Source organism: Canis lupus, chromosome 2, assembly GCF_011100685.1.
Source record: "Canis lupus familiaris isolate Mischka breed German Shepherd chromosome 2, alternate assembly UU_Cfam_GSD_1.0, whole genome shotgun sequence".
Classification (NCBI taxonomy): Eukaryota; Metazoa; Chordata; class Mammalia; order Carnivora; family Canidae; genus Canis; species Canis lupus.
Genome location: NC_049223.1, coordinates 68,815,860 through 68,839,203, shown reverse-complemented (window position 1 = coordinate 68,839,203; position 23,344 = coordinate 68,815,860). Strand labels below are relative to the sequence as shown.

At 57.1% G+C, this 23,344-nt stretch overlaps 1 protein-coding gene across 6 annotated transcripts in view; it reads right to left on the bottom strand.

Annotated features, from left to right (window-relative positions):
• Positions 1–23,344, bottom strand: part of COL16A1 (collagen type XVI alpha 1 chain) — a 49,088-nt gene that overhangs the window by 16,795 nt on the left and 8,949 nt on the right. For 3 of the 6 annotated variants that reach the window (XM_038531301.1, XM_038531303.1, XM_038531302.1), the window contains 39 exons: positions 22,929–22,955; positions 21,523–21,585; positions 21,237–21,278; positions 20,904–20,948; positions 20,770–20,805; positions 20,352–20,414; positions 19,933–19,977; positions 19,754–19,849; positions 19,537–19,575; positions 18,874–18,918; positions 18,677–18,712; positions 18,051–18,161; positions 17,611–17,646; positions 17,349–17,384; positions 17,159–17,269; positions 16,751–16,795; positions 14,938–14,973; positions 14,733–14,777; positions 14,318–14,449; positions 13,535–13,570; positions 13,226–13,333; positions 12,790–12,912; positions 12,643–12,696; positions 12,398–12,439; positions 12,017–12,052; positions 11,870–11,923; positions 11,628–11,696; positions 9,921–9,974; positions 9,799–9,825; positions 8,965–9,024; positions 8,749–8,796; positions 8,564–8,617; positions 5,212–5,265; positions 4,957–4,989; positions 3,385–3,501; positions 3,259–3,300; positions 3,087–3,173; positions 2,235–2,279; positions 1,261–1,305 (listed from right to left, as the gene is read on the bottom strand). In XM_038531301.1, coding sequence (XP_038387229.1) covers positions 1,261–1,305; positions 2,235–2,279; positions 3,087–3,173; positions 3,259–3,300; positions 3,385–3,501; positions 4,957–4,989; positions 5,212–5,265; positions 8,564–8,617; positions 8,749–8,796; positions 8,965–9,024; positions 9,799–9,825; positions 9,921–9,974; positions 11,628–11,696; positions 11,870–11,923; positions 12,017–12,052; positions 12,398–12,439; positions 12,643–12,696; positions 12,790–12,912; positions 13,226–13,333; positions 13,535–13,570; positions 14,318–14,449; positions 14,733–14,777; positions 14,938–14,973; positions 16,751–16,795; positions 17,159–17,269; positions 17,349–17,384; positions 17,611–17,646; positions 18,051–18,161; positions 18,677–18,712; positions 18,874–18,918; positions 19,537–19,575; positions 19,754–19,849; positions 19,933–19,977; positions 20,352–20,414; positions 20,770–20,805; positions 20,904–20,948; positions 21,237–21,278; positions 21,523–21,585; positions 22,929–22,955 — 2,277 coding nt within the window. The remainder of the gene's footprint in view (positions 1–1,260; positions 1,306–2,234; positions 2,280–3,086; positions 3,174–3,258; positions 3,301–3,384; positions 3,502–4,956; positions 4,990–5,211; positions 5,266–8,563; positions 8,618–8,748; positions 8,797–8,964; positions 9,025–9,798; positions 9,826–9,920; positions 9,975–11,627; positions 11,697–11,869; positions 11,924–12,016; positions 12,053–12,397; positions 12,440–12,642; positions 12,697–12,789; positions 12,913–13,225; positions 13,334–13,534; positions 13,571–14,317; positions 14,450–14,732; positions 14,778–14,937; positions 14,974–16,750; positions 16,796–17,158; positions 17,270–17,348; positions 17,385–17,610; positions 17,647–18,050; positions 18,162–18,676; positions 18,713–18,873; positions 18,919–19,536; positions 19,576–19,753; positions 19,850–19,932; positions 19,978–20,351; positions 20,415–20,769; positions 20,806–20,903; positions 20,949–21,236; positions 21,279–21,522; positions 21,586–22,928; positions 22,956–23,344) is intronic. The other 3 variants (XM_038531304.1, XM_038531305.1, XM_038531306.1) reach the window with 3 other exon arrangements.

The following is a 23,344-nucleotide window of genomic DNA, read 5'->3' as shown; positions in this document are numbered from 1 at the left end:
GAGAGACATGGGAAGGCCCCCAGAGCAGCCTGCTCCCTCCAGAGCAGTCACTGTCACTTTTTGGGGTGGAAAGGGGTATCACTTTCGATCAAAGCCAGAGCCCCCACCCCTCACCCTGACCTTTGTGGATTCGCCACAGCATTAAGGGGCTGTGTCTGCCCCTTCTCTCTCGTGCCCTCACGAGACGGTGCCCAAACCTTTCCACAACACAAGACAGATGGCTAGACGGACAGATGGCCCCTTCACCCAAGCAAGCAGAAACAGACAAGGTCCGGCCAGGATGAGGACGTGGGGACAGATGGAGCTGTGACAAGGCAGGGCCCTGCTCCCTGAGCCTCCATCACCAGGCCTGGGAGGAGAGGAGCCAGGCCCCAGGAACACCAAATCCGACAAACAGGAGGTTAGTTTCCGTGACCCAGGACGGAGCAACAGTGAGGCTGGGGATGATTTAAACACACTTGTGACGATGACGAAGGCAGAGCAATTAACGACACCCGGCAGAAGGCGCAGACCCGGGCGCCGGGCGCAGAGGGGCAGGGCCCCACGACACCCAGAAACCCGACTGGCTGGCATCACACGCCCAGCCTTTGGAGCAGCAGACGGGGCCTGGAGCCAAGGAAGAGGAGAGGAAGAGGAGGAAGCTGCGAGGTTCCTCTAGGACGATGGGAAAGGTGCAAGCAGGGCTACCTTCGGATCCCTGGGGTGCCCGTGGACGGCCCTGCCGAGCAGCGGGGCAGCAACCTGTGCCAGCCTGCAATGTGAAGCCCTAAAGCTTTGGCATCTCTGCCGGGCTCAGTGCCAGGTGCCTGGCAGGGCCCCAAGAACTACTTCCAGCAAATCTTTAGTCAACAGCAAAGGTGGGAGAAGCAGGAGGCAGAAGTGAGAAGGGAGGAATCAAGAGGCCCCTAGAGGCACCAGCTTCAAATAAGAAGGTGAAACAGCTCCCTGGCCTGGGTTGGGGGAGGGGGGGCAGTGATGTGTGGGGGAGATCATGGGCAGGGGAGGGTGGGGAGTTGATGAAAGAAGCAGGAGCAGAGGGAGAAGTGAAGGAAGTCAGAGACTTGGGAAGATGTCCAAGCGGCTGGGCCCTCAGGGAACCTGTGTCGTTATGTGCCTGCAGGGACCAAAGACAAACATGGAGGGGGGAGGGGGGAAGGGGGAGGAGGGAGGGGGAGGGCTCCACAGGAAGGGAGACAAGCAAAAGCCACAGAGAGCTGGCTGGCGGTGGTGGGGGGAGGCTGAGCAGTGCTAGGTTCTTACAGGCAATCCGGGGGAGCCAACAGCACCAGGAAAACCTGGAGGGCCCTGGTGGGAGAGACAGGCAGGTCACAACTCATAAGCACAGTCACCCTGGGCATCGTCTGGGGCAGGGGGTCGTGGGGAGAGGAGATCACAGGAATATTTCCAAGGTGGCTGGAAAAGAGACTCATTGAAGACACCCGCTCCTCCCCTTGGCTCCAGGAAGAATGGCTCCGCCATCAGCAGAGATAAGAAATAGCCCCCAGAGTCAAAGGGCCCTTGCCAAGTTCTCTCGAGTCCAGCTGGACACCCTTGCTGGGGTGCAAGCCCATCAACGCCAGCAACCTGACCTCCAGATGCCCCCAGCTGGGTGGCTCCCTGCTTCTAAGGTGACTTGCCACCAGCCACTTGTTCTCCAAAGAAAGCATTTTTGGTTCTTTCCGTCTTCCCTGATAACTTCTACTTTCCTGCCATAGCAACTCCATGGAGGACTCCAGGGGAGACATCCCTGGTCTGGCCTCTGTAGACCTGCCCTAGAGATGGCCCTACAGAGCAACATGGGGCAGTTCTGTGTTAGCCCCTAGCCCCTGTAGCGACTGGTGGCGTGGAGGCATGAAGGAATCTGGTCAGGTTGCCACACGCCTTCCTGGCAGCCAAGACCACAAGCCAGAAGTCTAGGCCCTCCCGCTGGGGAGCGTGGGACCATTGTGCAGGACAGTGTAGGGATGGGGACAGGGAGACAAGGGTGTGCCCTTGAGGGCCTCCCCCTAAGCAGAACCATAGGCAGAGCAGGATGGAGCAGGCCAGTTCCAGGGGCTCGGGTGGTGGGAGTCCACAGTCCCCACCGATGCTCTGATGAGGGAAAGGAGTGGGCAGTAGAATTTCCCTCCTTCTGCCCTGCCCAGCTTCCTGGATACAAGACAGAAGAATGGTGTCTGGGCATCAGGACCCTTTCAAGAGCTTCTCAAGTGGGCCAGGAAACCACGGATACTTACAATAGGGCCTGGAGGACCCGGGGAGCCCCTCATGCCAGGCGGACCCTGCAAAGGAAGCCAAGGGAAAGGGAGGAAGAGGCTCAGGCCCCCACAGAGCCCCAGGATCTCTGCAGCCTTCCTCCCAGCTCACCACAGCCAGAGTCAACAGAGGGATGGCAAAACAGGGCCATTTTAGCTGATAGTACACCTTTCATTCAGTTCATTCAATCATCCAACAAACATTTATTGAGCAGCTATTATGTCCCAGGCACTAGCCCAGGTGCTGGGTACACAGCAATAAACCAAACATAAAAAATCCCTGCCTGTGGCACTGACAGTCTAGGGGAGAGGTGGACGGTAACGAATAAAACAGGGGCTGGCATGTGGTGCTCAGCAGATGCTGAGATGTATTTCCTAAATAAGTGAAATACATAGTATTCAGAGGGTGACACGTGCACCGCATGGACTAGAGGTTTTAGGGTTGGTGGGGGGGGGGGGGCGGTGGTCAGTTTTCAAGATGTCAGGGGAAGTCTCCCTGAGAAGGTGATCTTTGTGCAAAGGGTGGAAGGGGCAAAGGAACGAGCCCCAGCGAAGAGATGCGGGCAGGCGAAGCAGCTGGCGGGAGCAGAAAGGTGTCCTCTGGGCCAAGAGCGGCCAGTGTGCCAGCAGAGCAAGGGAGTCAGAGCCATGAGACATGCCAGGTGACCTGAGACTCAGAGCCCCCCGAAGGACTCCCAAGAGACAGGGCGCCACCGGAGGGCCCAGGGGACATTTGGCAGGAATGAAACCCACCCCCAGGACCTGAGGGCCACTTCCATGGAGAAACCAGCCCCCTTGGAGCCCTGCCCAGACAGGGCCCGGCCGAGGCCTTACCTCTTCTCCTCTCTGGCCGGGCAGTCCCGGAGGACCGGGCAGGCCGGGGCTTCCAGCACAGCCTGGATCCCCCTCACCGTTGTCTCCCTGGAGTGGGATGGGGACGGTGAGCTGAGCAGCCAGGGCCCTCCCTGGGAGCCCCGGGCGCGGGCGAGGAGCAGGGGCCACTCACCCGGGCCTCCTCAGCTCTTGGGCGCTCCCGCTCCGCGAAGCACTGAGGAGGACAAGAGGCCCTCCGTCAGGTGAGGCAGCCGAGCGCTCTCCCTCCACCAGGCCACCCCGGAGCCCAGCCTCCTACCCGGGCACAGCTGTCCAGGCCTGGCACGCCGGGGATACCCTGGTCTCCCTTCTCTCCTTTTTCCAGGAGCCCCACTGGGTGGGCTGTCTGCCCCTGGACACAGTCCCCGCAGATGCTCTGACGAGAGAGACAGGAGAGGGCAGTGGGGCATGGGTCCCAGAAGGCCAGGGCGGGCCGAATGGGGGAACCCCACCCCGAGCTCAGCCAGGGGGCCCTGCCCAGCCGTCCCCCCTCCCCTCGCCCACACACTCTCTCTCTCCCCAGCCACATCCCTGCGGTAGCTTCGCTCCATCCTCAGGGGACCCAATCCCAGCACTGGCTTTGAGTTTCCTCCAGGAAGCAGCTCTGTGGGGCCAAGCCAAAGCCACTTTCCAGACAGGCGTGTGGGAGGAGGCGGAGGGGCCCGCAGAGGGACCATCTGTCCCGGCTGTTCCTGCAACCTGCACCCACTGTGAGGACACGCCACGAGGATTCAGGCTGAAAAGGCCGGCTCCAACCACAGCTTCTCTGCCCAAGGGTGCAAAGGAGCAGCTGCAGGAGGAGCCAGGCCCTTTGCAGACACCCTCTGGGATGTGGCTTGCCCTCCTGCCCCAGTAGATCCTGACTGTCATGGGCTCCTTGGTTCACCCATCTGTAGAGGAGTGTCCCTGGACCTCTGGGCAGGATCTACGTTCACTGTTCAATGCAGAGCCCAGTGACAATGGCTGGCATTGACTCAGCACCCATGATGCCAGCCATTGTAATAGGCCTTTGCACATTATCACATTCGCTCCTGACAGTGCAATGAGGCAGGTAATCTTATAAGCATTCTGGAGATGAGAAAGCCGATGCTCAAAGAGACAGTGCGACTTGTCTCAGGTAAGTGGGAGCCTGTGCTGGACTCTGCTCTGCTTAGGTCTGAGGTGGCACTCTGTCCACAGGCCAAGGCTTCCTCTGAGGTGCCATCTGACCCCTTCTCCAGACCACACACTCAGTTCCAGTTTGAGGTCCTCCACAGAGCACTTGTCGAATCCTGCATTTGGAGTCATGCAATCACCTGCCTAGGGGCAGGACTTGGGGTATCCTCGGCTTGCCAGGAGCCAAAGGGAGAAGAACTGGGACTTCATTGCCACACTCCATGGTGATCCAACCTGCAGCTGCTGTCAGAAGGTTAATCGACAGGAAGCTACTTCTGGAGACATCTGCTGTCCAAAGCAGGGGACGGGGTGGGTGGTGGCAGGGCAGGCAGTCCTCATGCTCTGGCCTAACCAGGCCCTCGGGGATAGCGGGAGGTCCAGGGCTCTGGCTGGCCAGTACTAGAAGGGGGTGACCAGGATGGCGGGGGGGAGCTCTGGAGAAACCCCGGAGGATGTGGAACTGGTGGAGAGGAGAATCCAGGTCTTGTTTCCAGAGGCGACTAAGCACAGGAGGCCTGTGTCACCCTCGGTGCCAGATGCTTGGAAAACGCATGTTCCCCCACCAACAGCCCCATCGTGTCTGCAGCTCTCCCTGTGTGGTGCTGAGTACTTCCCACAGCGATCCCCTTAGGAGGCTTCTCTGCCAATTCCTCCTCCTTTCCTCTTACCCTCTTACCTTAAGGAGGTGCTGTTCGATTGGTAAGGACCCCTGCAGGAGACAAGATGGGAGGGCTCAGGCAGGTGAGGGGAAGGGGGTCGGGGACTGATGGGATCAGAAGGAAGCCACAGGCCACCCTGGCTTCTCCATGCCTTGCAGGAGGGAAGGAAGAGGGCCCCCACTGCAGCTAAGGGAGCTGGCACAGGCAAGCTCGTCCCTGGGAATGGTGGGGAGGGGGCTGCTCAGGGCCCACAGTGCCCCACCAGTACCTACCAGTTCAGCGGTGAGCCCAGGCTGTCCAGGCAGACCGGTGTTTCCAGGCAATCCCTGCCACCAAGAAGATACTGAGTGAGTGGACTTGAACCCGAAGGCCACCCTGCTTCGTGCCCACCATCCCCACTGCCCCTTTTCTTCCTGCAGAACCGAGAGCCCGGCTGGTGCAAGGCTGGCATCCATCCTTAGCTCAGAATCTCCAGACCATTTGTGGGGACAGTTGAGGAGGTCCAGAAGGGTGACCTCCCCCCCGCAAAACCAGTCCAACAGGAGTTAGAGGAACGTCCAAAGCCAGGCAGAGGGGCTTCTACATCATAAGTAATGACATTTCTTTCTCATACAGCTCCTCTATAATCTCATTGAATCACAGCGTTGGTGATTCAATGAGATTGAATGCAGAACAAAGACTTCAGAGAGGCTAAGTAACTTGCCCAAGGTCACAAAAAGAGCAAAGGGCAGAGGTGATATGTGGAGTCAGGACCACTGACTCTTAACCACTATTCCAGCACCTTCCACAAAAGACATTCCCCAGAACACCTGTGGACACAGCAAGGTGGGGGCTTGGGAGCCAGACCTATGCAGATGTAAGCCCCTTACTACTTCACTGGTAATTTCTGCCAGCTTACTTGGAAAAAAAAAATCTCTGTGCCTCAGTTTCCTTATCTGTGGAACAAGGATGGTTTACAGTGAGGCGTAAAGGACACCGTGAGTGTGAGGAACTCAGGTGAGGTGTTTGCCACGCGGACTCCCTGTGACCCCTGCGGGCTCTCAATGCACATTTGCATATTAAATACCCCACGGAGGCCTGGGAGTATGTTCCAGACACAGAGGAGGCGTGCATTAAATACGTGTTGAGTGAACGCACCACCGCACACCCGGCTCTCCCCGCCCGGGAATTCCTTGGCCAGTACTGAGAGCTGGCCTCCCTTCAAGTCCCAGCTCCCAACGACAGAAGAACACGCCACCTTCCCCTGCGAGCCCTCTCTGCTCCAGGCCAGGCCCTACCAAGGCCCAAGGGGACTGGCGTCAGCCTCCCTCCCACAAGCTCCTGTGCCACCAGTTCTGCATCCTGAGTGGGTTCACAAGGTAACAGGCTGAGGACAGTGCCTGGCGCAGGGAAGACACCACGAACCTGTTCGTGATCCTCATGCACCTAAATTAATCTGCTCTGCTCCACCTGCCATTGCCCGTGGGTTAGTTCAAGCCTGATACTTGGTTGACTTCCCTGCCCTGCCCTCCTGGAACTAAATGTCCCACCTGTTGTCCTACCAGAGAAGCCAAGAGCTACCCACTCACTAGCTACTACGTGGCCTCAGGCACATTGCTTGACTTCCCTGCCTCAGTTTCCCCTTCTGGGAAATGGATGGAAATTACAAGAAATTACATTACTTGAGCAAATAAATGCTCTCTCTCTCTCTCTCCCGGCCCATTTCTGAGCCTGAATACAGGAGCTGCTGGGCCCTCCCTTCCTTGAAAGGACTGCAGGGCCAACCTGACAAGGAAGAGCCATATCTTGCCTGGCACAGGGCAGGTGCCTATTCATGGCCGCCTCGGCTTGGTCTCCGGCACTGGCTCGGGGCGAGGACTCCAGTGCCTGGGACCAGACTCTGCCGCTACTCTTTTCTGCCTTGTTCTCCACCCTCATCTCTTGGCAGGGTTCACACTCCATCAGTGTGTTAATGGGTCACTTTGCAATGACTCTCATGCTTCCCCAAGCAAACTGCAAGACCCCTGCAGACAGACTCCCATTTCTTGGCGGTGCAGCAGGATGCTGGGGCACTTGGTAAATGTGTGCTTGGCCCATGGGGGACTGAGAGTTGGCTCTAGTTCTGAGCTCTTGATGAGACAGAGAGAATTGGATCCCGGCAGAGACTCCCATCAGCAATGGGGACTCATCAGAACAGATTCTCACCCCCAGGGTGGCAGCGGGGGATGTATAAAATCTCCAGGGCGGGAGGTAGGGGGTAGGGGAGCAGTTTGTAAAAAGCTTCCACGTGATTTTGCTCTGCTTTCTTCAGGAGCTGGGAGCCAGATATGCAGAAGCCACTGCCTCTCCCTCCTAGGACCTTCAGAGAATAGGACCTGGTCTGTACGCTGCTGGGGAACTGTCCTGCAGGTCAGCGGCAGCGAGGAGAAGATGCCTGGCACCAGGGAAGCCCAGTCCAGCGCTGCCAATTCCTAGCCACATGACCTCAGGCAAGATACTTCACCTCTCGGAGCCCATTTGCCCAACTGAGACTTAGGGATAACACCATCTGCCTATCAGAGTTGATGTGAGACTCAAATTAACGAGAGAATGGATATAAAATAATAAAAGTCATCACTGGCCTAATGATCGCTAATGCCTCCGAAGCATTTACTATGTGCCAGGCACGGTTCTACATGTTTTGCACATGTTAACTTGTTTAAAATTCACAAAGGCCCCATGAGGTACATGCTGTAATTATCTTCACTTAACAAATGAAGGAAGTGAGACAGAAAGGGTGAGTAACTTGCCCGGCATCACACAGCTAGCATGCGGCAGAGCTGGGATTCAAAGTCAGGCTGACGGGCTCTGGAATGCACTGTCTCATCACTGTGCCACATGGATCTCCACTCCCACTGCTCTCCCTTCCCTGTCTCTGTCCTCCCTGCTATTCCCCCAACTGTCAGGCCCAGTTCCGCCCCCAAGCCTTTGCACCTGCTTTCACTGTCAGGCGCTCTCCCTCACGGGCCTACTCACTCATTTCCTGTAAGTCTGGATTCTTTCCAACCCTCTTCTCAAACATCTTCCTTGCCCTCCTCCTACTTTCTGACCCCACACCCTGCTTTATCTTCCTCCTCACCACAGATCACTTTCCAACAGGCTGTATTCCATTTTATTTCTCTATCTTGCCTATTGTCTGCCTCACTTACTAGAATGTGTGCTCTAAGAGGGCAGGGATTTTTATTTTTGCACCCTGCTATGGTACTAGCACCTAAAATAGTGGCCGGAACTTAGCGGATGTGCAAAGATATTTGTTGCACATATGAATGTCGCACGCTGCTCCAGAACACTGGAGCGCCACAGGAGCGTAAAGGATTGTTGGACCCAGATTCTGGGTTCCTGACAGCTGACCAAGGGCTGAGCTTGGCCCGAGAGTCAGTAGGGTGTCTGGGCCAACACACAGCAGGGTGTTCCTCAAGAAGGCGGGGACTGCCCACAGCCTGCCCTAAGGGATCAATGGCCCTCTCCCTATGCCGCTCTGGGGAGCAGGAATGGAGAGGAGTGAGGATGGCATGCATAGGTGTTGGGTGGAGGCGCAGCACACAGCCCAAGCCCTGCCACCCTGCCACCCTCCCTCCCAAACTCCCATTCTCTCTCCCCTTTTACCTGTAGCCCAGGCATTCCAGGAGGGCCAGGTGGTCCGGGAACCCCTGGGGGACCCTGAGAGAGAAAAGAAGCAATCAGACCCCAAAGAAAGCTCTGCCCCACTGCTGGGGGGCAACAGCATTAGGGTGGGCAAGCCGTGGGGCGCTGGCGGACACGTGGAGACAGAGGAGACAAGCGACACACACCTGCGGGCCCGGCTGCCAGGAGCTGCCCATCCAAAGTCCCGGAGCACCCTGGGTGGGAGTGGGGGTCGCAAAAGAAGGGAGAGGTTATAGGCAACGTCCACACCAAGCGCAGAGCTGCGTGGGGCGCAAAGCCCTGCGGGGGCCCTCGCATGTTGAGCCAACACAGGAAGCCAGGCCTCGCCCCCGGCTGGGGGAAGGGCTCTCAGCACCACTTACCGGCATGCCAGAGAAGATGGGATCCCCCCGAGAGGGGCAGGAACACTCCCCTGGCTCGCCCTGAAAAGACAAGAGCCTTTGTCAGAGTAGGGGCAGGGGGCAAGGATGGAGGACCTTCTGGAAACCAACATCTGGGAGGCAGCCCGGGTTCTAGGATGAAGAGGCCAGGGTTTAAATCCAGGATCTGCCTCTTATGACTGTGTCCTTGGGCAACCTGTTCAACCCTCTCGAGCCTCAGTGTCCTTATTTGTAAAATGAGGGCAATAGCACCAAATGCAGAGACTGTCAGGAGGGTGGAATGGATGAACATACACAGAGTTCCTGCCACTGGGAAGCCCTCAGCCCCAAGTTCTGGCTTCTGGGCAAGCCCCAAGTACTGTAATTCCTGTTGGTTTGGGTTCAGTGTCAGTTGCGACACAGGTGTTCTGCCTCCAGGACACTCACGGCTTGGCCACTGTTGTCCTGCTCCCCTTGGCAGGGACCCATCCCCCAACACCTCTGCCCTCTCACCACTGGTCCTCCCCAACTTAGCTCCTGCCCTGGCCTCTGACTTAGGCCCCATCTGCAAATGCAGCTGCCCCTATGGGTGCCTTGGAGCTCTCTGGGTCTCCCAAGATCCTGGCTGTGCCCTGGGCCAGCAACCAGGTGAAATGAGAAATGTTTGTGCAGGGCCCCTGTTTCCTGGAACCAGGGAGCTGGGGGTAGCAAGGAGACCAGGATGACTCCTTAGCCTCCATCCCCCGTTCCAGAGCCAGTCCCATGTGTACAGATTCCCTAGGGGGCGGGGCTACTGTTAACCTCCTCACATATTGGCCACAGGGCCTTGGGACTCACCTTCTCTCCCTGAGGTCCCTTTTCACCCTGCAGGGAAGAAACACAGCGAGGTGAGTAGATGGGGTGTGGAGGTGAGACTCCCCCTGCTAGAGCTTCCTGCTGCCCTGAGACATCATACTCACTGGCATCCCCCTTGCTCCTGGAAGTCCAGTTTGTCCTTGCTGTCCATCAGGGCCCTGAAGGGAGAGAGCCTAGGGTCAGTGGTGAGCCTGGTCTGCAGCCAGCCACGGGGCCCACCTGTAGGGGAGGGCAATAGCCCATGTCCTGGAAAGAAGGGCCTCTGGCGCAGGAGACAAGGAGCAGAGGAAGGAGGAGACGGGCATTTCCTGAGCACCTTCTGGGTGTCAGGCACTGGGCCAAGTGCCTGTCACACAACAGAGTGGGATCCCCCTCCCAGCCTTGCAGGACAGTACTGTTCTGCTTTACAGGTGAGAAAACTCAGGCTTCAAGAAATGTTGTAATAGATTCCCCAGCACGACTGCACCAGCTACAGGAGGCCCGAGGTCCCCTCTCCCCCCCCTCCACCCCCACTTAAGCGCTTGACACACACTCTGTCCTCTGTCACAAAGGTTACCTCCGATGACTTAGACCGAGACAGGAATTTCTGCTTTTATTTTTCACCAAGAATTTGGAGACTCTGAAAGGCTGTCACTCATGTTGGGTCACACCACGAGCACAGTGTGGCAGGTGCCCCGGCAGTCCAGCTCTACCGGGCCGCACAGACTGGCTGTGTGGACATGGACAGGTTCCTGGCCCCTCTGGGCTTAGGGCTCCCTCAGGGGGCTCTATCAGTGATTGCCAAACTGGAACGGAAATTTCTCTAGGGATCCATAAAGACAGAAAAGATATCCTTCACTGGGCTATTTTCAACATTACCAAAAGCCCAAGGAAATTACACATTTGCTCACAACCTGGCATGGCACAGGCTGGCTGGAAGGTAGTGTTTCTTTGATTTAGGCTAGAATTATACCATCTCGTACAAGTCTAGTAGGTTCATGTGGAGTGGAAGCAGACTATTATACAGGTATTTGATGAATGAAAGTGAGCAAATGCATTTAATATTACTTAATCTATGTGATTTGTTCAATAGACACATCTTTTAAAATGGAATCATTAGTGGGACGGTCATAAAGAGAGGTCTTTGAGGGTAATGAAGTTGAAAGTATTGCTGGTCTCGAGACACCTGTGCTGTCCAGTAGGGTAGCCCATAGTCACGTGTGCTTATTTAAATTTAAGTTAATTAAAATTAAATGAAATTTAAAATTTAGCTCCTCAGTTACACTGGCTATAGCTCGAGCACTCGATAGCCACATGTGGCTAGTGGCTACCCACTCGGGCAGAGCAGAACAGAACATTTCCATCGGCGTGGATAGGTCTATGGGGCAGCAGCCATTTAGAGATCCCCCAAGACCCAGGTCTGAAGTGGGGGGTGGGTGAGTTAATATACATGCTTTGCGACAGGCAGACCTGGGTTCAAGTCCTGACTCTGACTCCTCACCCTCTGGCCTTCAGCTTCCTCATCTATGAAACAGGGACGAATCATAGCCACTCCCTTACTGGGATATTGGGAGGTTTAAGTGAATCTCTGTTGGTCTAGAGCTTAGCACAAGGCTAAGCTGTCACTGCTCCAAAAATTGTGATGATAAGTAATGTCCGTGGTCAGGTGCCCCAGTCCAGGCAATGTGGCCCTCCTTCTCGGAGGCTGGGCTTCTTTCCTCCCATGCCCCATGCTGCCAGCCCCGGTGGGGTCAGCCCCATGCCCTTTTCCCAGCAGCAAAAGCCTTGGCTCCAGCAAGACCTCCAGCACAGCGTGCAGAGAGGACCCTTACCGGAGGCCCAGAGACACTGGCACCAGGGGGCCCCATAGGCCCAGCAGCTCCTTTCAGCCCCGGAGATCCCTATAAAAGAGAGGACACAGAGGCTAAAAGGGACAACCAGGCAGTTGAGATGTATCAGACCAGGTCTGGGGTGGCCCTGTGATAGGCATGTCACAGGTCCTGTGCCCTCTGTCCCCTCTTCCAGGGCACTCCAAAGGATCTCAGGGTTAGTGCCTTATGAGGCAGAGGCTCACCTTGGCGCCCTTCTCTCCAGTGGGACCAGGAGGCCCTCGAGGTCCTGGAAATCCCTGCAGATGGAAGCGCAGTTGGTTAACCCCTACCCTAAAGTGACCCCTTCCCACTCCCCACCCCAGCCTCCTCCAGGCCCAGAGAAGACGTACCTGAATGCCAGGCAAACCCTGGACTCCAGGTTCCCCCTGCAAGTCAGAAAAGACAGAGTGGGCCACAGCTGCCCGAGCCAACCTGTCCCACTGACATACCTGGTCAGGGTGGGGAGTATCTACCAGCCAAACTCAAGAGAGCTCCCCAGGAAGACTGTGAGGATGAGAGAGGCAGGGGGCAGGGGGCAAAGGGAAGATCCTCCACAGAAGTAATGGCAGGCCAGGGCTGCTGCCCAATTCCTTATCTCAGAGCTGTGCCCTTGAGCATCTGAGGGCAAGCAGAGCTCTGTAGCCAGGAGATGGATAGGAGCAGGGCAGCTGGCTAATGGAAGTGCTGGGGGGTCTGGGGGCAGGTAAGCAAAGGTAAGGCTAAAAACTCACCTGGGGCCCTTGGGCTCCCTTTCCTGGAGACCCAGGCTCTCCCTGAAGAGGTAGAAGGACAATCCTTGGCTTGAGATTCCCCACTCACCCTTAACACGTTTTTCTCCAACCTCTTCCCCTTAACCTCTTCACTTCCATCCTGTAGCTGATCTTCCCCACTCCAGGCCCAATGCTCCCATGTGTCTGCCCACCCCGACCCCTCACCACACATACCTGCAGCTCAGGCTCCCGGGACCAACACATACCTGGATGCCCTTCAGTCCTGGGGGCCCTTGAACTCCAGGTAGACCAGGCTGGCCCTAAAAGATACAGGTGGCCCATGGGTCCCGCAGGTGGAAGAGAAGGCAAAGCTCAGGCAGAGAAAGACCAGAGGGTGGGCAGCCGGAACTCACCGGTTTACCAGGCCGGCCCACACCTTCTGGGCCTGGTTCTCCTTTGGGGCCGGGCTTCCCAGGCAGTCCCGCCACATTCGTCACTGCTCCCTGCAGGCTGGGGCAGGCGCTGCACCCGTCACCCTGGTCAGAGACACAGCCAGGAGCCCTGAGCCAGGGCTGACAGCCAGGCCAGCAGCAGGCATCAGAAAGGGAGCCCTTGTGCCCCTTGAGAGCTCTGCCCATCCACTGCCTCCGCCTTGGTCTGGGAAATAAAACAGCCGCTGACACTCCTCGCCCTTCTCCTGCCTGCTGGAGAGAAGGGCTGAGGCCTCTCCACCCGGTGACTCTGGTATCCTGTAAGGCTCACAGCTTGACTCTGCAGTCCATCCCCTTGTTAGCTCTCAGGCTGATTATTTTTTTGCTCACGCAACAAAACACCCCCTGCCCAACCCACCTTTTCTCCTTTAGGGCCTACGGGGCCCCGAACGCCAGGCTCTCCCGACAGGCCCGGCTGCCCCATGGTGCCTGGCACTCCAGGATCTCCAGGATTCCCAGCATCACCCTGGAAGGAGTAGGGTTCACGGAGGGCAGAGGTGACCCAGCTGGGGGCCAGACTGCCCTCTTGGGGACTAAAGGCACTCGGAGCCCTCCAACGGGGCTGAAGGCTGTGCAGGGAGTGGGGAGTAGGTGCGGGGCAATCAGGAAAAGGAGGTGGCAGGCTCATCAGAGAGGCAGTGCCCCCCCACGCGCACGAGGTTCTCACCTTCTGCCCCTTCAGTCCACGCTCTCCGGCCCTGCCCTGGGGAGAAAGCATTTCTAGCACCCAGTCACTCACAGCGGACACCCCTAAACGTCCGGCACTGTCAGACCCAGGGAATACAACAGTACGGAACACAGACCAAAATCTCTGCCCTGTTCTAGGGAAGCAGTACTGTAGAGATTAAGGGAAGAGACGAGCCAGGGACCTGCCTGGGTGATCCCCGGGCAAGTTACTTAACCTCTCTGTGACTCGGTTTGCTTATCTGTCAAAGGGGATGATAAAAATGCAGCTGGCCTCTCTCCTGAGAGTCCCTGTGAGGTTAGACGAGCTAGCACACGTGAAGCAGCGCGTGGCACAGAGCGTGCACTATGGCAGTGCTCGCTGCTATCAGGAAAGCCGGTAACAATAATTGGCCCCGCGGTAACTATCACTTTCTGAATGCCTATCGTGTGCTGCCAAGTGCTTCACACACATCACTCCTAGGCTCCACGGCGCCACCATGCAGAGGAAACAGGCACAGAGAGGAAAGGGAACTGGCTCAAGTCATAGAGTGAGGAAAAGGCAGAAAAGAGAATTTAAACTCAGGCCCGTCTGGTCCCAAGTTGGTGCTCTTTACACCCTGCCAGGCTGTGTCCCAGGGTGAAGGGCTGAGGTCCCTCAGGCCAGCTGCCTCTGGTTGACCCTTCCGCCCACTCCCAGCTCCTCCCCACTGTCCAGGGAGCCAAGAGACCCACGCAGGGGTCCCTCCTCACTTTGAGCCCCACCTGCAACAACCTGGGAACTCACTTGTTTTCCTGGCAAGCCGAAGCCTGGAGGCCCAGGCTCTCCTTTGTCTCCAGGAGGACCAGGCAAGGCCACCACATAGCCATCCTCGTCCTGAGGCTTGGACAGGGCTGGGCACGGCTCACAAGGCTCCCCCTGCCAAGCCAGGACACAGGGTTGGGGGATCCCGGGCCAGGCTTGGAATCTGGGGCTGGGGAATAGAGCTGGGCCCGATATAGCACCTCTGCTGGGTGAGGGATATCTCAGGAGAGATTTTGGGAGGACAGGGAACAAATGAAGGTGGGGGCCAAATCATCAAGGTCTCGAACGCCATGCTAAGGAAGAAGATGTTACCCTTAGGCAGTGGGGAGCCTCAAAGGGCTTGAATTAGTACAAGAAGTTCTCCCCACTGCAGCGTGGAGCATATCCCCTGACTCACCTTCTCCCCTTTGGTGCCTGTGGGTCCCGCTGGCCCTGGAGGCCCCTGTGTGATTAGAAAAAAGGCCATGTGTGAGGCCTAGCACCTGCCCGGGCTATGCTAGGGCACAGCCCAGGCCTGTTGTCCCCGCAGCAGCAGGCAGCACCTCCCACGTTTCCCTCTCCCCAGAGCTGTCCCAGAATTGTCATATGCCGAGCACACTTACCTGGCGGCCAGCTGGCCCTGCCTCCCCAAAATTACCCTGAGGACAAAGCAGAAAACATGGGGTCAAAGTAAGGAGGCATTACAGGTGCTGAGTCAATCCCAAACCACAAACCGCAAAAGTAGCCTGTGAGGACTGCTAGACTACCTCTCTCCCTTCCTGGCTAGGAACACTGAGGCCTAGGACGGGCAGGGGATTTCCCCAAGGTCCCCCAGAGAGTCTGTGGCAGGCTCCTGCCCCCAGCCTCACTTCCCAGAATCCCAGCCCCATACACAGCCCTCACCCCGCACACAATGACCGTTAATTCAGTTATCCAACAGCCGTGCACCAGACACCTCCACATCTGTGCACGGGGCCAGGTGTTGGTAGGATGCGGTGAGCAGCATGCACGAACACCTCATGGAGCTTATACACTTGTGGGGGACAACCAGAACTTTTTAAGTTACCATAACACCAAACAGCGATGAGTGCCATGGAGGAAACAGGCAGGGAGGTGAGATGGGGAGGCCATTCTGGACAGGATGGTCAGAGAAGAGTTGACCATGACAGTTCTCAGAAAGATGAGAATCAGGCCAGCCAGCAAAAGCACGGCAGGGGAGAGTAGAGAGGAAAAACGTACTAGATGGTGGGAGTCACGAGTACAGAATCTAAGAGGTGGGAATGGTCTTGATGTGCTCCTGAGTGGAAGGAGGCTGAGAACCAGGGAGAGGAGGGCCAGGAGAAAGGCAGGCAGGGGCCGGCTGTCCAGGGTCTTGTAAGGCGTAGCAGGACTTTGGTACAGAGTCAGTCGTGAAGGATGTTAAGCAGGGAAATAATGAAACTCAAGTTCTTTTTACAAGGTCAGGTTATATTAGCTGCTGGATGACAAACAGGCCGTGGACGGGTTTGGTGGGTGCAGGCTGGTGAGCCACGATGGGGTTCAGACCACGGTGGTGCGCGTGGAGGTGGAGAGGAGCAGGGGACGTCAACAGAGATGCTGTTGGCAGGACTGTCAGATGGAGGAGCAGACAGGGACCTAGGATGCTGCAGGTTTGGGGCCTGAGGAGTGGGGGGAGGGGACACGCCATTTACTGAGGCTGGGACACCCCAGAGAGGAAGCAGCCGTGAGGCAGGGGTACAAAGCTCCATCTGAGAAATGACAGGTGTGGTTTGCCTGACAGAGCAGAGTCTAAACATATATTTCAGTGTTTGTCACCCTTGAACACTCGTCCACCCCCAGAAGCCCTCATTTGAGCAACGCCGCCTTGTAAGTTCAACACTGTCATTTGTCTCCGACACTATCATAAATACAAATGTGAACACGGGCCCCGAAGTTGAGCGGCGAAGATTACAGACTCCGGAGCCAGATTCCTAGGCTCAGCTCCCAGTTCTACACTCAAACACCCATGTGACCTTGGGGAACTGACTTGGCCCTCTCTGTCTCCGATTCTTCAACCGTAGGACGAGAATAATGGAGTAGCTCCCCCATAAGGTTTTAGGAGGATGAAACCAGTTAATACACGCACCAGCGCTTGGAACAGTGCCCAGCCCATTGTAAGTGGTAAAGGAGAGTTAAATACGGTTATTTTATTAAAAGGTAGCCTTACACGTGCCTAATTGTTTTAGATCATCAATAAAATAGAAAATACAACACTAAGGAATTCCCGTGGAGAACATGAGGGCTCTCACAAGTAGGTTCGTTGACTCCCGTCTGCCAAGCACTGATGAATTTTTCTCGCTGTGGATTTGAGCTCTTGTCTGTATCCACCCCATTCCCTGCCTCCCTGCCTCCCTTCCAAGAAGCCCGGGTGCCCCTGGTGGCTAACCCAGATCTCACCTTCTCTCCTTTCAGCCCTGCTGGCCCTGGAGCCCCAGTTTTCCCCTGAAAAAAACAATCAAGTCACAATTAGAGCATCCTCCCACTCCCACCTCTCTGAGACTCCACGGTCCCAGTGTCCACCCAGCAAGAGAAAGGCCAGCCTGGAATTACGAATGCCACAACTAGGCAGGTAGCTGGACAGTTGCTTCTGTTACACAGCCGGGTACTTGGAGGTTCTAGGAGGGAGCCCTAGGGCAAGCAGCTTGGGGCAGCGGAGGGAAGGAGGGAGAAACCAGGCTGCGGGCTGGGGACACCTGCGTCGGGACCTCCATCCTGGTCTCTGCCTGGAGGCTCAGAGCCTGAGGAGCCAGGGAGGCTCCCCGTGTGGCAAAGATGCGGCTGGACTGGGCCAGGCTGGTCACTCACCGGAAGGCCAGGCAAACCGAAGCCAGGGGAACCCACATCTCCTTTGGCCCCTGTAGAGGGCCCAAGATGCTGGGCTCCTACGGCTAAGCTGCAGGATGAGCAGGAGTCCCCCTGGGGAAGGAACAGAAAAAATCGGAAAGGCTCCCAGCAGTCGGGGGGTGGGCAGCCAGGGGGGCCAGTGTTCCCTTACCTTCTCTCCCTTGGGGCCTTGGATGCCAGGATCTCCCTGTAAGGGAGAAAAGGTTTATGGGCTGAGGCTGGGCCTGCAGGGGCACCCCAATTTCCTGGCCATACCCGAGGACAACAATGTTACACACCACAAACTTTTCAAATACCCAGGGGTCCTATGGGGCTCAAGATTAGCATACAGAGCCAGGGCTAATCAACCCATGTAACACATGGAGGAAATCAGGCCAGGCTATGCTACCCTACTGGAAAGTTCCAGTACCTACCCGATCACCTTTCCATCCAACAGCTCCCAGGCCCTCCTGAAAGAAAGTATGGGTGAGGGAGTGGAGTGGAGTGGGGAGTCGAGGCGAGGACCCTGACCCAGCCCTGCCCACTCCTCCACCCCTAACCAACACAGTCCCAGGAGGAGGGCACAGCCTCACTCACTATAAGGGTTGGCTCCACCCCAGCTTGCCCAAAAGGCATCTTAGAGGCTCCTCAAGAACCCTAGGAGGTAGCCATGGAGACCTGGAGGGCCCTCTGGCCCAGCCCCAAACTCTATGGTTCAGCCCCCTCCCATCTAGCTAAGAGCCGGGACCCTCTGCCCACAATCTTTCTATGGCCAAGAGCAGTACCCAGTCCCTGTGTCAAGTGCCCAACTCCTCTCAGGATCACACTCCCAGGACTTTTGTGGGGCCCCTCCATGGCCACCCTGGGCACTCACCTTGGCTGGTGCAGGATCACCTGGCTCCCCCTTGGGCCCTGGCTTTCCAGGGAGCCCCATGAAGTTCTGGAAGCCCTCAGGCAGTGTCGGGCACACTTCACAGGGGTCACCCTAGCAGAAGGGAGAGATCATGAGTGGACAAGTTGGGAGAGACAAGTGGACCCTGGGGAAGACAAGGAGCTCCAGCTAGACACTGGTGGGGGGCCCCACCCTCAACATTAAGGTGGACAGCAAGAACACTGGAGAGGCTCTCTGTTCAACTGACTCATTCATTCCACTTATGATTCCTGGACATCACAAAACTCATCCTCGCAACAAGCCATGGGAAGACATGGTGTCCCATTTACAGATGTGGACACTCAGGTGAAGAGGAGCTAAGTGGAATATTCATTAATCATGTGAGCGGCCGAGGCAGGACCCAAACCCAGCTGTCTAACTCCCAAGCCAGGCTCTTTATTCAGTAACCACACACATACACACACACACACACACGCACACACACACACACACACATACACACACCCCATAAGAACCAACAAAGTCCAGCACCCCTGATGCTCAGTGTCACCTTCAGAGAGGGGCTCCCACTCCCACCCCATCCTGGTGCAACCCAGCCTGGATCTCACCTTCTCTCCCTTCAGCCCCGGCACCCCTGGCTTCCCCTGTCAGAAGAAGCAGTGGGTGTTAGTGCCAGCCAGAGGGACTGGTATGCCAAGAGAGGGCCCAAGGACCTAGCCCCCCCTCTCTCTGGAGGCCTTGGCAGAGCAGCCCTGGGCATGGTAGGCCACACACCCCCCTCCCCCTCCAGATTGGGCCTACTTACAGGTTTCCCGCCAGGACCTTCCTTTCCTGGCACCCCCGAGCTGCCCTGTGGTCAGAAGAAGTGTTAAGGGGGAGGCTCCTGGCCATGACCTTGGCCCATCCACCCCTTCCCCATCAGTCCCTTCTCTGAATCGGCAGTACAATCTCAGCCAAATCTCCCATCTCCTCATGGTCAGCTTGGTCAGCAAGCACTCCCTGCCTGCTGCCTGTCCTTCTCCACGTCTAACCCAAGTCCTTCTCCTTGCAAAGGAAGGAAGAATATGAGGCCTCTGTGTAGCCCTTCCCTCATGCAGCAGGTCCAGAGGAATCTGGGTGACCCCAGAGGAGCCAGAGCAGACAGACATGGTCAGACATTTCCAGGGCTTTCTGCTCATCAAGGCATATGACCTTAAAAGGGGCTTGGGCCCTCCGGTTATGGCCTTTCTGGTCATTACTAGACTTAGGCCTACCTGTCCCCGCGCCTAGAACCCAGGCCAGGGCTCCCAAGTCAGCAAGCAGTGGGAGGGGGACAATCCCCACTGAGGGGCCTGGCTGAACTAAGCCAGCCTTCTCAGCTGAATGCCTGGCTCCCTCCCTCCACGTATGCCTGCTGCCCTGGGTCCCCTTCTCTCTCCTTCCACCATGCAGGGGGTTCCCCAAGTGCCACGCTTCCACCTGTGCTTACCTTGTCTCCTTTAGGGCCTGGTGGGCCACCTGGGTCCCCCTGAGGGCAGGAACAGCATCAGGTAGAGGCTTCCCAGAGGCCCTACATCATAGCGAGATCCACCCAAGCCCCTTCCCCCAACCAGGAGCCCCAGAACCGAGTCTTATCTCCCCAGCCCTGGCCAGACCAGAGAAGAGTCTCTGAGGAAAGAACAGCAGGAGGGGCAAAGAGTACTCACCGGGGTCCCAGGAAGTCCTATCCCAGGGGGCCCAGGGTGGCCAGGGGGTCCAGGCTTTCCAGCCAGCCCCTCAGGCCCAACAAAACCGGGGTCTCCCTGGTACAGACAAGGTGGGTGTGAGAGAGCCATCGCCTCAGCCTCACCACCCACTCTCCATCCCACAGGTACCCACAACTCACCTTCTGCCCTTTGGGCCCCATGACGCAGATCTCCCCTGGCCGGCCCTGTGGGGTAGAAGGTGGAAGAAGAGCCTGAGGCCTGGCACCACCTGGGACAGCAGCCCCACTGAGATGGGTACGCACCCAGCTGCCCACCCTCAGAACCCCTCCCCAAAGCCAGACTCCAGCCCTGTGCCCCAAGGTCATCAGATGTCAACCTCAGGGCATCAGACGTCAAGGGTCAGGCTGGGAGTCAGGGGGCCTGAGTTCAGGTCCTGTTCTGTCCCCTCCTAGCTCTGCTTCCTGGGGCACAGCCTCCCCCTCCCTGGGTTTCCGTTCTCCTGTCTGAGCAAGGCTAGTAGGTTGGACTCTGATGGCTAACTCCAGCATTTCACTGAGGGCCATGGGGTGGTGGCGAGGAAGGGTCCCGAGCACCGTACATCGCGGCCTGGCTTTCCTGGAGAGCCCTTGATGCCTCCGTCTCCCTTCTCGCCTTTCTGGCCCTGGGGAAGGAAAAGGTAAAGTGATGGGGGCTGAGAGAATGGGCTGGAAGAACCAAACCAGCCCTATCGGGAGGAAGGACAACTGGCTTCTCGACCCCCAGTTTCTGTCTCCCCAGAGACTGAATGGCTGCAGTCACTACAGGAAGGTAGACAACAGAAAGAACTTCTGGGCCAGGGAGTCTGTGGGGGCACGTGGACAGGGCAGGGTGACAGGGAGGGACAGAGAGTATTGCCACTTCTGGCCTCCTGTGGGGATGGTACCCTCCGTCCTCTGGCAAGATTTTAGACATCTTCCTCAAGTCTGAGGGCCCACAGGCCTCCCTGGCACCCGCCCCTCCAAATCCAGGCCCATTACCTTCTGGCCTGCAGAGCCTGGAAGTCCTGAGGGTCCCTGAGTTGAGGAGGGGACACAAGACAAGGGGTGAGGGAAAGAGGGGGAGGCTGGGCCAAGACCCCGCTGCCCGGCCCTGTCCTCAGTCCCACACTCACCAAGGCTCCTGACTCCCCCTTCTCTCCCTTGGGGCCTTCTGCACACTGAGAAGGGAGATAAGGGGTGGGAGATAAAAAGGTCACCTGGTGGACAGCAAGGATACACATGCCCCTTCTCTGGGGGCTGACCCCATATTGGCCTTGCCTCCAGGTCTTTATTAAGATTTTATCTATTTATTCATGAGAGACACAGAGAGAGGCAAAGACACAGACAGAGGGAGAAGCAGGCTCCCTGTGGAGAGCTCGATGCGAGACTCGATCCCAGAACCCCAGGATCACAACCTCAGACGCTCAAGCCTCTGAGCCACCCAGGCGTCCACCTCCAGGTCTTACCTGAAGTGGGGCCTCCGGGGAGACTCGGACGCAGTCACTGCCCTAGAGGTAGGGAACCAGGGATCTGGGTGAGACCCTGTTTTGAGAAGGATAGGCTCAAGAGTCCCACAGTCCCCTAAAAAATAGAGGCCTCTGTAAACTGACTCCTAGAAAGACCCCACCCATCAGCCCCCATGTAGGCCAGGCTGCAGGATTTGGGCTGAGCTGATGGGATGGCTCACATGGCAGCCCACCCCCAGGGTACAGCTGGGGAGGGCCCTGCAGTGGGCATGGCTGGGGCACTTACCCGGGCTCCCTTCTCTCCTTTGGGGCCTGATGGGCCAGGCAGGCCTCGCTCACCTTTCCCTCCCTGTGAATGAGATCAAAACAGGGGCTGGGACCCGAGGGAGCACATGGGAGACCTGCCGAAGCTCTTCCCAGCCCGTCTTCACCCATCCACCACGCTCGGGTGTGTAAATGAGCACAGCCTGCCCCAACCCCCAAGCATGCACACAGCATATGGATTCCATATGCATTCATCCATATGGCCCTCCCACCCCAAGAGGCTATATTTGGCAGATCTATAGTCTCACAAAGAGGGTACTTTCCCCACACCCCTACCCAAGCACGCGAGCTCGCACGCAGCTCGCCTGGGGCACATGGACACATATGCATGGATACACACATGTGGGATGACAGATCCATGATGGGGAGTGTCAGGCTGCCAGAGTTCAAATCCTGCCCCTACCGCTTACTAGCATGTGACTCAGGGCAGGTCATGTCACCTCTCTGAGACTCAGTCTCTTCAGCAATAAAAAGGGACTCATGGGGATCCGTGGGTGGCGCAGCAGTTTAGCGCCTGCCTTTGGCCCAGGGCACGATCCTGGAGACCCAGGATCGAATCCCACGTCGGGCTCCCGGTGCATGGAGCCTGCTTCTCCCTCTGCCTGTGTCTCTGCCTCTCTCTCTCTCTGTGTGTGTGACTATCATAAATAAATAAAAATTTAAAAAAAAAGAAAAGGGACTCATGTTAGCCCCTCCTCAGGGGGCTGTGTCAAGGAAGAAAGGTGACAGTGCACTCAAGGTGCTCAGCACGGAGCCTGGCACTCACGCAACACTCACACAAAGGCAGCCCCAGGGGCTGTGCGATGTACCCTTGGGCACCCACAAGCACACAGCTCCACATTCACATGCGTGCCGCCTACCCCGTCGCTCATGCCCTCTGTGGTCCTGTCAGGCCCACGGGCACAAGGGCTCACTCCCCCTGCCACAGGGGGCCACACACACATGTGAACGTGTGTCCCAGAAGGCACACAGCCAGACCCCCACACTATCACCCCAATACCCCCAGGCCCACACGGGGCACTGCTGAGTCTCAGTTTTTTATGAAGTAAAATGCTAGTGGCCTCCCCGCAGGATGCCCGAGGAGGGGGGAAGGTAAGAGATGTGCAATGCAAGGCCCAAAGCCTGATGCACAGTAGGACTCAGAAAAGGGGCACCTTTAACATCCTTATACACACACAGCTCCCTACTCTCCCCAACACACACACACACACACACACACACACACACACACAGACACCTAATCACCCCCCACACATACAGGTTCGGGTAGCCCTGATAGAAACACACAGCCATGGGGTAACACACTGTGGGGACAGGCCGGGACTTCCAAAGCGGGCAAGAATGTCCTGTTCTCCATCTTGGACTCACCTTGGGTCCAGAGGGACCGACTGTCACCTGGGGGGCAAAGAAAACATTGTACCTCAGGGATGGAGGAAAAACCAGGGATGCAGAGAAGGCAAGCAATTAAACAGGGTCACACAGCATTGTGGCAGGACCAACACCCCAAATCCAAGACCACCAGCAGATCAACAGCTCTACCCCCAAGGCCACCCAGCATGCTGACTTTATATCCTAAGGCTGTCAGACTTGCAGAGGGGTCTAACCTACCTTCTTTAAACTGCCTGGCTTTAGCTAGTCCCACCCCCTACTTGTTAGGATTACAGGGCTGTTCGGTTGCCATGGTAACTCCTGCATATCCGGGGACCATCAGCCTTACCAGATTTGGTGGGGGGCTAGATGGAAAGAAGGCCAGGCAGCAGAGGAGTACTTCCTGTGTCCCCCAA